This window comes from Megalops cyprinoides, chromosome 12 (genome assembly GCF_013368585.1).
Source record: "Megalops cyprinoides isolate fMegCyp1 chromosome 12, fMegCyp1.pri, whole genome shotgun sequence".
NCBI lineage: Eukaryota > Metazoa > Chordata > Actinopteri > Elopiformes > Megalopidae > Megalops > Megalops cyprinoides.
Genome location: NC_050594.1, coordinates 26,830,484 through 26,843,698, shown reverse-complemented (window position 1 = coordinate 26,843,698; position 13,215 = coordinate 26,830,484). Strand labels below are relative to the sequence as shown.

Below are 13,215 nucleotides of genomic sequence, written 5' to 3'. Positions count from 1 at the left end.
CAGTGCGATGCCAGTAGGAGGCGTCAGACTTACATAGCCTTGCTGGTAGGGAGTGCTGGTGTGTGCGGGGGAGGAGCCCAGCCCGCGGATGATGTCCCTGTGCAGACGCTTCCTGTCCTGGGGCTCTGGAGAGTGCCAGCTGGGGGGCTCAGTCACGGACTTCCCTGGAATCCACAGCAGAGAACCATCAGAATCCCGACATTATCCACACCTCAGGCTAACTGTTACCCAGCATGGAATCAGCAGAAAGGACAGGACCTGCTGCATTCATGTCCCACTGCACCACTGTTGATGAACGTAGTACTGCGAAGGTGAATGTCAGCGACCAGTTTTTAAAGAATCACAGGAGTGACACAATGCACACCACAAGATTCATCTGTGTCTCAAGGACATTTAATGACTGAAGGCATGCATAACTGATGGTACAGAGCACAACACGATCTCCTTGATGTCTTATCATGCAACAGCTAAAATGGACAGAAAGGAGTGGGACGGGACTGCGGGGGTGCAGTCAGAGCAGGACTCTCCGGAGGTCGTCCGAGGATATGTCCCCATCTCCTGCCCGTCTCTACTTCGGGGCCATGGTATGTGGTTTTAACAAGCTATCTGGCTCCTGTGGCCAGAGTCAAGGAACTGTTACTTATTACGGACTGTTACTGTAGTCTGATTTATCAGTGCGGATGGCAGCGAAACAGAAGAAGGTCAGCAGGGCTTTGATCCAGCTTCTGACCTCTGTTCCTTTTCCCAGCCTTGCAGATCAAACAGGAGGAGGCGGAGCGAGGAAGAGCCGGGGGAGCGTGGGGTTAGCAGGAGAAAGGAAGGAGAAGGAAGTGGGGAGGAGGGCAGGGGTGCAGGATGCGGGAGGGGGCGGGAGGGATGGCAGAGTGATGGCTGAGAGAGATATGGGTGGCTGGGGGTGTAGCATGCCTGGCCATAACCACACGACAGCACAGACGCATGCAGGAGGCAAAGTGCCTACCAGAGGCTGCTCTCAACGCTTTGGCAGTGGCCTTAACAAAGGATTCTGGGCTTTCAGTGATTTCTACATCTGGAAGAAAAGAAGGGGGGTTGGCATATGGCAGCGGTGAGAGAATACCGCAGCCGCCAGGCACGTCTTCCTCACGCTGCTTCATCCCAGAGCCTTTTCACACGCTGACCCAGGCACAGAGACAGTCCCCCCGGCCTATTGTGTCGCCAGTTCCCCTTTAACAGCACACTAGCTTCTGTGAGTTACCTGACAGGGCGCTGTAGAAGGTGGCCTCCTCCTCGTCTTCGTGTGACGAAGAGCCCCCCACGTCCACGGTATGGTCCCACTCCAGGGGGATGGAGTCCACGCTGACCGGCGTCTCGCGGCCCGAGCGCTCCAGGGGCGGAGCCAGCAGGTGACACACCGCCCGCCGGCTGGGAGAGTCCCCGGGGGTGCCCTCCTTCTCCTCCTGCCAGGAACCCCCGGATAGCTCCACCGAGTCCTCCAGGTCTGTGTCCCGGTCGGACAGATCCCGCTCCTCATCCAGCATCTGGGGAGAGGGGGGAGGGTTGTGCACGTTTAGGGTGACTTCAAACCCACAAGCTCAGGTAAAGTCCATGGGGAGGGACACTTTAGAGGGACAGGCACGCCCGTCACAGGAGGACACTGACCGGGCGTCGGCTGGTGAGGCGGTGGTGGAAACGGGCCACTCGGCCAAACACCTCCTGGCAGTAGGAGTGCAGCTCCTCCAGCTCGTCCTCGATCAGCACTGCGTCCAGTGGGGCACATTTCTGGATCAGGTTCTCACCGAACACGATGAGCTGGTCTATCTTGTTGGTGTTGAGAGTGATCTCCTGCTGGAAGCCCTGAGGGACACAGACACAGAGTCGTCACTGACCGAGCTGCTCCTAGGCACCCTTCAGCAGCGACCGGCTGGGACACCGGCAGGGCAGACCCAGAGAGCGGCTGTGTGTGTAGGAGACTCACGTTGAGCTGCCTCATCTTGTCATCGATGTCGCTCTCGGAGAAGTGCTCCACGTTGGTCAGCTGCAGGTCCATCTCTGTCAGCCACACCAGGATCCCCTCCCGCGTCCCCTCAAACTCTTCCCGCTGAGACGTGAAGTGCTGCAGACGAGGGAGGGAGGGAGGGAGAGAAGGAAAGAGAGAGGGGGAGAGAGGGAGGGAGAGAGAGGGAGGGAGGGAGAGGGAGGGAAGGGGAGAAAGGGAGGGAGAGAAAGAGAGAGAGGAGCAGAGGAGAGAAAGAAATAGAGTAGGGAGAGAAGGAAAGAGGGAGAGAGGGAGAGAGGGAGATGGGGACAGGGGATAGATAAACATAAGACAATTATTCTTTCAGTTATCAATATCAACAAAATCAATATCAACATTACATAAAAGTTTTTTCATGTCATGTAATTTCTGGATCATTCATGATTTACAAAATCAGTGAGAAGCCTCTGAAGTATATATTAGCAGTACACATCTATTTTTGTTGTAAAACTGGGAAGGCCCTGTAAACTGCATGATCACTTCCAGGCTTTCTGAGACTACTGTATAAAGCCTTTCAACACATCAGGTGGTTTGAGTAGGAGTGAGAAGCTTTCAGGCCCATCATGTTGTGCTTGGATTACATTGCGAAGTAAGCACAGAGTGCACACCCATTTTGCTGGTCATAATGGCAACAGCTGCTTATAGTGTGACAATGTCTGTTAGGAGTGACAGAGTCATGACCTACATGCTGAAGGCTTAGGGTCACTGACATCAAATCTCTTTCCCTCCAGAGGAGGTCACAACACACGTCACCGGACAACAAGTTCATCACAGGAGTGTTGAACATTTCTCTTATGGAATGCATTTTAATGAAAGCTACAGCACTTGGATCATCAGAGCAGCCACAATGGTGGCACGGACCTTTCCTGTGACACTAAAGCACCATCGGAGATGAACTGGTCAGAAATGTCCGGTGGGCCTCACCTTTAGCCTGCGCAAGATAGCTGCCACCCTCTTCTGTAGGTTGTCCCAGCGCTGGTTCCCTTCGTGCACCATGACCTTGAGTTTGCTGGCGGCGTCGGTGCGGTTCTCCCGGGCCAGGCGCCGATACTGCTTATTGACCAGCTCCAGCTGGGTGAGTCGCTCGTGCACCTGACGCTGGAAGGCCTGTGTGGACAGCAGTGTAGGGGTTAAATACCTTCCAGTGTGCCCCTCTCTTAGCGGAACATAATAATGTTCCAGATCGTAAAGTCATTGAACCTGCTCATCTGGAGCACATGACCATGATCATGTCCACACAATTGGTAAATGTTATATAGCAGCTAACAGTACATATTGTAGCCAAATACTTCCATGGTTATTTTCTTTATTACGCTGGGGACTATGTAGTGCACTGTTTTAGATAAGGTTTGAATCCTCAGCAATCATCCTAGTGGTGACTACATGTTGTGTGAAATTAACTCAATATAGCTAAAGTATTATAGTACGTATCAATGTAGCATGTTTCATAGCATGTATCATATGCCTTAGCGGTGAGTAGGCTGAGTTTAATGCAGAGGTAATTTAATGAATGTCCTGCCTTTCTTGACTCGCCAACATTAAAACTGAACGTCAAAGTACATTTTTTTTCTTAGTGTACTGTACATTAGAGTGCTCTCCCTCCTAGGGGCATGTAGTTTAGGAAGGCAGAATAATTCTAACTTTCCCTTCATCTGGGTAATAAAAGCCTTGGCCTGAGGAAAGCCACAAAGAAACCTGACACAGCATGCAGTGCTCCCTGCTCTGAGAAACTAAGGTGTAATTGGCAGCTCACTGTGGAGGGGGCGAAAGGCCTGTTCTAAAAGCTTCACTACTGGTTGACCGGTGCAGGAGAAATCAATTTACCCTGAAGTGCCTTGCAGGAAGAGATGAGTACCTTTATCAATGGCCCTGTTTTTAAGGGGGGAATGCACAGTGCTCCGTAATCCACAGAACGGCTTGGCAAGGGCAGCTGACTGACATTAGAATGCCATTACAACAAGGCCAGTCAGACTTCATTGCTAATAATGCTTAGCAATTTGACTGATGGATTTCTCATTAGGTGAAATTACTCGCTGAGGCTGGGAACGGACACTGGGTGCACAAATGGAGGCGCCATGGCAACCGAATGCCGCATATCGGAAACGGCGCTGCCGGACGGACCTCAAACTTCTTGAGCTCCTCCTTGGCGATGGTGTAGAGGACGTCCGCGGAGTTGGGGTTTGCGGCGGTGCGCTCGGCCATCTTCAGCCAGTCCTCGAAACGCGAGTAGTCATCCAGGAACTTGCACCAGAGTCGCCATGTCTCCTCAATCCTAGGGGAGGAGGGGTTGTGAGCAAAGAGTGCTTCACTTTGACTAATGAGGGATCTTCTGTAGCTGAGGTACCACCAGTGCATTGAAGCACCGTCTGAAATGTCGATAGGCAGTATGGATTGGGACACAGATGCAGCGCTGAAAAGGCCACAGAAACGAGGGCACTTCCCCGTGCGCAGGGTGCTCTGTGTGCGACGCTCACCTCATCCTCCTCTCCATGGACATGGCGCAGATGTTCCTCCAGCGGCGGTCCAGGCTGCGCGTGGTCTGCTGGATGGAGTCGTTCTCCATGTCGCTCCCGCAGGCGTCTGCATCGTGCAGCAGCACGTCGCACAGGGTCAGCACCGACGCCACGCCCTCCGTGTGCTGCTCGATGTCCCTCTGCAGGTCCTGCTCACGCGAACGGGCACACACACACACACACACACACACAAAGCCACATGTACACACACACACACACACACACACACACACACGCACAGGCACACGCATACACACACACACATAGGCACAGGCACACGCATACACACACAAACACACAGACACACGCAAAGCCACACGCACACACACACATACATCACACACACACAGACACACACACACACACACACATCACACACACATACACACACAGACACACGGCAGACAAAGGAAGAGAATCATAACCTTGGATTAGTGCTTCTGCTTGCACAAGTAACCATGGACTTAAAAAAACTCTACACTTGTGAATGAAGGCAAACTTTTTTTCCTCCGTACTCAACATGTAGTTGAGGAAAGGCTGGGCCAGCTCACACAGTCACTCCTTTGCACAACTGGCATTGAATTAACTGCCATGGCAACCAAACAAAGCCTGGAACCAAGTCATAAATGCATCATTTTAAACACAGACTGATTTCCTCATTGATTAGTTCAAAGGCACGTTCACAAAAGGCATTTCTCAAGAGTAGCAGGAAATGAAAGCCTGGCTCCCTGTATATTGCCCCCCTCTCTAGCACTCCTTTTCTGTGTGGGAGAGAGGTGTGAGGGAAGTCTCATTCTCCCAGAAGTCTGCAGGACTCCTCCATTGTTGCACAGTCTCCCAGAGAGCCCTTCTAAAGAGTCTGGTGCCCCTTCACAGAGTAGTTTTCAACTCAGCGTGATCAGCCAGAATTGAGGACAGCACATAAGAAATCAGCAGTTGTGCAAATGATTACTTCTAAACATTTTATTTCACCTCAATTCCACTTCCACATACTTCATGTGCATCAGTGGATATTAAAATTTCAAAGAGTAATCTAAAAATAACCTTACCATAAAACCAAAAGAGAGAGGAACATTTTCTCCTGCCCTTCAAAAAGAGGAAGTTGCTCTGTGGTGTGATCAAGATGCAACACATAGGAAGCCACACTACTATGCTACATCCACCCTCCAGAGCAACTTCAGTGTAGAAAACAAACATCTATCTACACCCTATCTGAAAACGTCAACAGCAGGAGTAACACACACAACAGAGACAATTGCACTCTCTCTACTGAATACCACACATTGCAATCAACTGTTGAGTATTTTCTGTTGAGTAATTTCTTGATATCTTCTGTCTTAATTTCTTGAATTATTAAGGCCAGTAAGGATATTGTGTGTGAGACATTTTAAGGAGCGTTATGGTTATGAGTCCCAGTGAATGGACAGGGAGAGATGGAGAGTGACCCATGGGACAGAGCGACCTGAGGGAGGGGGGTCTTGCTGCACCCACCTGCTGCTCGGCCAGCTTCCTCTGGATCTCATCGTTGTGGCAGACGCTGTAGACCACAGGCTTGGCCAGCTCAGCCTCAATGCGGGACAACCATGTGCGCAGGTTACTCATGTTCTTATCCAGCTGCTGCACCGTCACCAGCGTCTCCTTCAGCTTCCTCACCCTGCAGACACAGCGGGGTGCCTGTCAGACACACATACACACCAAATACACACGCACACACAGACACACTCACACACATGCAGGAATGCGTGCACACTTGTGCATACAAACAAGCACATATACACTCTGCACACATAATTCCACATGCATGCACACACCCCTCACACATATACACACACAGATATACAGACATGCATGCACACCCATGGCTACACAGTGGGACATTCACTTAAGTGAATTACACATATTGATATACTGTATTTCTAGAGCCCAAGTGTCTCTGTTTCCAAGTGTTCATTAACTTGTTTCAAACACCCAGGGCAGCATGATTCTGCCGTGGCATTGTGTTCAACCAACACATTTACAATGTGAGTAATGATTACTAAAACACAACAATAAAGGCAATATCATTTTTAAATACCTTTTTGATACAACACTGTAAATTCCATTTAAAATAATTCAAACCCCATTTCTCTTCTGTTTGAAGAAATTTCCCCAAGAGGCCTCTGCAGTAGAAATACTGATACAGCTGCCCTCTGAGCTACGAGATACCATGACATGAGGGTCCCTAATCCGCTGGGAATGATTTAAACTTTAACCTAATGATGTGCACATTGACCATGCCCCTGCTTTGCTTGCATCATAACGAGGCCAGACGAAAATCCGTTTTAAAAAAGGATTATTCCCCGCTGAATCCTAAGATGTGACAGCCTACTGTCTCCGCCAGCCTTATCACTGTCCAGATTTCCCTCTCAAACCCCCATCTGTAACCAGGACGACCCCCCCCCCCCATATTGCATTAATGAGATAGCAAGAGAGTCACTGTTCCTATTGCTTACTGGATGAAACATTACGTTTAGGTGAGACACAAACAGGGTCCACATGGCTGACCTAAAGACCCATAGGCCCAGTTTCTCATCTAATCTCGATTGTTACATGCACAGTACCTCTAAGAGAGACATTCTAATACTTGTTCATTTTGTTTATTCAGAATTCCAGTGAGCTGTGGTTGGATTAAATCTGGGTCGCTCATAGAGAGTACACTCATAGAGAGTAACGTCTTTTTCATTCATGCATCCTGAGGATGAAGAGATGTGGGGGTTAATTTTCATTCCCTGGCTGTGCTACGCGTATGCTGTGCACTGTTTCTGACCATTCCCACACACAGCATGTGACGACTTCGCTGGCCGGCCACGGAGCTGCGCCCGTGATGGCGGGACCGCTGTAGGAAAACATCCGTGCATGACGTCATTTCTGACAGCATCCCCACAGACAGAGGGCAGGCCTTCATACAGTGCACTGATTATCATTTCTGTAAAACAGAGACCTCCTTTGATACCCATGCAGCGCATGCTGAACAGCTGTAATTCTAAGGTGACAGCTATATACCTTGTGATCCTGCTCGCTTGCCTCTGAGCTATTTCTCTGCGAGGCTCAAAACAATGGCTAACACAAAAGTGTGCATCAGGACAACATCCAGTCACAGCAATTGACCCAGACTTGTTCATTCCATTAAATCCTTAACTAGACGGACATTTTGTGACAGACTATCTAAGTATTTCTCTGGCCACTGCTCAGTCTGTGTCCTACAGGCCATTTGCTAATGGAAACCCTTGCTAATGGATACCCCCGCGTCCCCAGATGCGACACACCTCCACCGCACAGCGAGTGACGCCAGCTTTCCACGGGATCGGAAAACACAAGACCGCATGCAACATGAGAGAACCCGGCAAAGATCAAGTATCGGGGGAAAGGCAGAGACAGCAGAGCCATCTTTATTTTTTGAGCACGGTCTGCTGTTTTTTTTTTTTTGTCTGTCTGCGATGAACAATGCACCCAGACACACACGCACACTGCAGGCAGAAACGGCCATGGGTCTTTCCACCTGAACAGGGTCGTGGCCGGAGGAGAATGAATCAATAAAGTCCGCGCTATGCACTGAGCCAGGCTCCCCGATCTGACGGCGCATCAATGGCAGAGGCTGCCGCTGCACGCGCCGACAAAGCATGGCCCATCCCCCTCTCTCTCCCTCTCTCCATCGCTCCCTCTTTCTCTCTCGCCCGCCCAGCGTGCTCCACGCTCCCTACACCCCGGCATGCAGCTGAAAATTTGTTGCAAGTGGCACGGGCAGGTTATGGATGTGGGATTGGGGCAGAGAGGTACTTACAGCTCGTGAGGCTACTCCATGTTGCCCATCTGCATGCGCCTTCCCCCCACTCTGCCTCCTTCACGCGCTGCGATCCGCCCGTCCCCTCCCCCTGCTCCTGGCCCTCTCTCTCCCTCACTGGTCCAGCGCACACACACACATACACACAGTGCACACACACAGACACACACACACATGCACGCACACAAAGCACACACATACACACACACACACACACACACACACACAGACACACACAAAGCACGCACACACAGAGCACACACACACACACACACACACACACACACACACACAGCACAGACTGGGAAGGAAAGGGACCTTGCGGGGGTAAACTAGGTTGGCTATCTTAGACACCCTATGTGTCACTGGCCTGGGGGAGCAGCTGCTCTCAGCTCACACACATTCCTCTACAGTTTGGAGGAATATCATCATAAAGCCCTTGTGTTACTTCATAATACCTAAAATTACATGCCATATAGCACATTTAGGTATAAGAAAATTCAGAAAATTTAATTTAAGAAATTTTTTTACATGTATATACAAACAAATGTTTAACAGCCCATGTGTCATCATGGTAATTTCTGTGTCTCCAACAAAAGGAATCTGTCTTTGTTCAAACTGATATTTTGCCCATCCAGTAATTTCAGTTATGATAACAGGTTCATTATAACACTCCCTGAAAATCCTGTGCACAATGTATTTTATGAAGAATAACTGTTCATTAAATTCACTCTAGCATGAGATCTACTGATGGCTCCATGACATGCTCTAAAATATATCTTGAATAAAACCTTTTTATTATTGTTATTATGTTACTAGGGGGCTAACCTTAAAATCTTTATATCACTATTAAAATGTTTATTACATTATAGGATAAACATGCTTACATGATAAGTTTAATCTTTCCTCTTTGGGTTTTCCCTGTGGCAGTGCAGCGAGTGTCATTGGCCATCCTTCAATACTACTCCACTTACACTGCACCCAAATTGAAGGTACTTCTCCCAAGCAGGCAGCTCTGCCAGTAACAGCCTAACAACAGCACAGTTATAGTCAGCTGTTGTCATATCCCCAGAGGATCTCAGGCCAGTGAGAAGAACATGTGGGAATAAAGCTAGTCTGGGATGGAGCTGCACCTTCTACGCTTAAAACCGCAATCATCAGCCATGTGTAACGTTGGTTCCCAACGGATAACGTATATATATTTTTTTACCATGTTTTGAACCTATTTTGAACTCTTATACCTATGAAGTCAGTGTTTTCACAGATTGGTTTATAATGGGACATCTGGAGACCAGTGGTGTGGAGTGCAGAGGACCTCCTGCTTGGGTTCCTGTTGGTGGGTATAAAAAACAACTGAGCCCTTCAGTGCGTGGTAGGGTGACATGGCTGGGCTGATGAGTGCCTTTGAGAGGTACCCTCACCTCAGGGATTAAAGTGAGCAGTAAGCCCATTAAAGGCAGTACATGGTTAGGAAGATTAACTAGTAAGGAGAGCTGCAACCAGTGCCCTTTGCAGAACCGCTGCGGCAGGTGGACACCGTAGCACCAGTGTCAACAAAGGAAGGATATTGATGCAATACAGAGCAACAGTGTCAACTGGGGGAAGGACTGTGGCTGCATTGAGCTCCACTCCATTGTCATTAGGAGACTGCCTACCCTGCCAATAGTACAAATGTTATTGAATGTACTAAAATCGGGCAGGCAGGACAGTGAAGAGATACCATATTAATAATCATAAGCCCTATATTAATACAACTTCACAGCACAGAGAATAGTCCTTAAGGGACAAAACCTCTCAGAATAATTAAACGTCTCTCTTAAGTTTAGGAATCTGTCTCAAACTAACTAACGCTGTTAGCACTTGACAGTCTTTATTAAAATAGCTAACAGGAGTGTCAGTACAGTTATTAACCCCATACACCAAGTTCTGTCTGTATCATGAATCGTTAGCCTATTGAATTATCTTCCCCACAAATGTCCAAAGAATCCAAAGACCAAAATGAGCACACACATGTGAGTAATAGTTCCACCACAGGATGGGGCATGTAGCTTACAGTGCTTGAACAGAACATCGTACCAGAACACTATTAGGTAGTGTCAACCCCTTGGCTGAGATGTTTAAGGGCACGACCTCCAGCTACAATTACAGCGCGTTTAATTGTATTTGAGTAATTTCAGTTCATTAATATCCCACATACATATCTAGGGGTAGTCCACAGCTTCGTTAAATTGACAGTACTTAACATCTGTATGCGATGTGTATGCTTTAACCATCCTCACTGCAGAGATGCACAGTACCACTTTTTTTTTTTTAAATATTACATTTACACATGTTGCACAGTGACCTATTTATCATTCTAATCAAAGACATTCACACAGAACAATTAAATATAATGAACTTCATTTCATCTAGTCAAATAAGGAGTTAAAATTACTGCACTCATTAGTGCAACTTTCATCTCTGCTTTGCAACACTGAGGACAAATGAGTCGTTAAATGGTGGTAAGAGATGGAGGGATGATATTTCACAATAGAATAGAAAATGCAATGGTTCTACAAATCTGCAAATATATTTATGAATTTCTCAGATATTGACTGGAAATGCTTTTAAAATGCATAATTCAGACTGATCTGGTGGACAGATTCAGAATGTTCTGGTGGACATTTTGTTTAGTGCCTCTCTAATCAAGTATGATTATTAATTTACCAGTATCATATTGCCTATGTAAACATGTAGGTAGCTGTGTGGCACATTAAGTGCTGCTAGTTGTAATATTTATGTAGCAAGATATCACAAATGCATTCATTAAGGGTCATGCTTTCCACAGCATTGTCTTTACAACAACACTATAGATTGGCTAAAAAATGGTTATGATGATTTTTACCTCTATATGGAACACAACTTCACAATGCAAGTTAATGAGCCTCAAATGGCTTTCCTAGCAACGATGTAACACCTGCTCCCTCTGAAGCCTGAGGATTCCTCCAACTTTGCAGTAAGTTAGTCTAAATACTGTCATGATTATACTCCTAAGTAAAAGGTTCATCCACTGTGCTTGTATTGTTATGGTACACTGTTGAGAGCCCATATGGCAATTCGGGTATTGAGAGTCCTATACAGGGGGTACTTTGAGAAAGCTCTATTAAAGCCACCACTGTGACTTTTAAAAGTTCTGTTGTCTTATATTTCACTATCTTTAGTGCCCATACATTCAAAGAGACAAAGAAAGTCAGGCCCCATGGGGAGCACTGGGCGGGGCCAAAGTAACTTGTTTTGTGTTTGGTACTCACTCCCCTGTGTTTTCCCTGGCCATTCCTCACACACTGGCCTCTTCCCCCTCCAACCTTTCCACCCCTCCGTCCTGACACACCCCCACACTCACATACTCTCTCAGGTGTCCCTGTCCCGACTCTGCGCCCAGCAAATTGCCATGGCAACCAAGCAAGCAACATGATGCCAAATTTCTTCCAGTGCAGATGCACAACCGCGGCTACTTGGCAACGGCACACAAGAAAAGCAAGCCGCGTGGTGTTTAAGTTAAACCTTTTCACGTTTTATACAGCTGCTGAAATCTGCTCAGAGCTTAAATAAGAGAAAAGAAAGGATTTCACAACAAATGAACTACTTGTTTTCAAAGCTCCTTATATTCTTTGGTGGCAACAAAGACCAGAGAATGCAGACTGCAGCCAGACACCCAGCAAAAAAAGGATTTTTCAAAACGGGGACAGGACAATAATAGACACATCTGCCCTGAGCAGCACTTGTTCAGACAATTATAAGTGGAGTGGAAGCAGTGGGCTACATGACACAATGGCCACTGTCAGCAGATGGCAGCTGCTGGGCTGTGCTTGGAAGCACCCAGTTTGTTTTGGGACAAAAGAGGACAGCAGGCCTGCGTCAGCATATCTGATCCCCCACAGTCGACTTCCTCCGACCTCCCACAATGCACTGGTGCCAGACTGAAGCCTCCAGTCATTGATGAAAAATCTTTCACTTCCAATCCACTGTCCCCCACCCCCATGTGCAGAGTCATTTTGGAGTCATCAGGATAAACCCAGTGAACAGACACATTTTGGTGTCATTCCAAACTGCTCCATTGCTTCCCACTCCCTCAGCAACAGCACTCAGAAAGCAATGCAAAATAACATCCTCTGCACAGATCAGAGTTGCTACAGCGTGATGAGAATGAGACAGGAGCCTGGACTGTACTTCTCAATGCCAGGGAGAGGTTAAATTCAATCTCCAGAGAGAGACCTCATGAATATGTGGCACTTAACTTATCACATGGTGGAATGATCATCCACCGGGGACTGGAGCAAGCTAGAAACTTGCAGTTATTCATAATACTGTCTGTAATTCATTAAATTGCTGTGATAAGGTCAAAATTGAGATGAGACAATGAGATCTTCCTTTGGCAGTTAAGTGTGTTGTGCTCCTGGGATTATTAGCTGCCAGAAGCTGAACTGACTGACAGTCTTGGCAACGCATGGCATGAGGGGGTAAATTAAGGCCTGACACTCATGTACTAATCTATAAAAAGGACTGCTCTGCGCAGTGCATCCTTCCAACAGGGTAAATCCGCAAAGGGCCAACGACCATTTGTCTCTGTTATAGGGGTAAAAAGTATGCATACAAGCAGAGGCAATACTTCGCTGTTGGTACTGACTGTGCCACGGAAATATTCAGCACCAGTTGGCATATAACATGTTGGTATTCACCATTCCTGAGGGTAGACATGCACTGACACCCACTCAGATGAAATGGTCCCCACAGACCTCTGTCTGCCATAAGCAAAGCAAGAGAGGACAAACAGTGGCATTGTGACAAGCTACAAAGTTCCCACTGCACATTAAGCAGCTTTTTAAACT

The 13,215-nt window shown here is 47.6% G+C and overlaps 1 protein-coding gene across 1 annotated transcript in view; it reads right to left on the bottom strand.

Annotated features, from left to right (window-relative positions):
* The window catches only part of syne2b (spectrin repeat containing, nuclear envelope 2b), a 118,700-nt gene that overhangs the window by 5,184 nt on the left and 100,301 nt on the right, over nucleotides 1-13,215 (bottom strand). The window contains exons 109-117 of the mRNA XM_036542304.1: nucleotides 6,019-6,181; nucleotides 4,489-4,676; nucleotides 4,136-4,286; nucleotides 2,939-3,121; nucleotides 1,955-2,092; nucleotides 1,639-1,833; nucleotides 1,235-1,517; nucleotides 980-1,048; nucleotides 34-164 (exon numbers count right to left, since the gene is read on the bottom strand). Coding sequence (XP_036398197.1) covers nucleotides 34-164; nucleotides 980-1,048; nucleotides 1,235-1,517; nucleotides 1,639-1,833; nucleotides 1,955-2,092; nucleotides 2,939-3,121; nucleotides 4,136-4,286; nucleotides 4,489-4,676; nucleotides 6,019-6,181 — 1,501 coding nt within the window. The remainder of the gene's footprint in view (nucleotides 1-33; nucleotides 165-979; nucleotides 1,049-1,234; nucleotides 1,518-1,638; nucleotides 1,834-1,954; nucleotides 2,093-2,938; nucleotides 3,122-4,135; nucleotides 4,287-4,488; nucleotides 4,677-6,018; nucleotides 6,182-13,215) is intronic.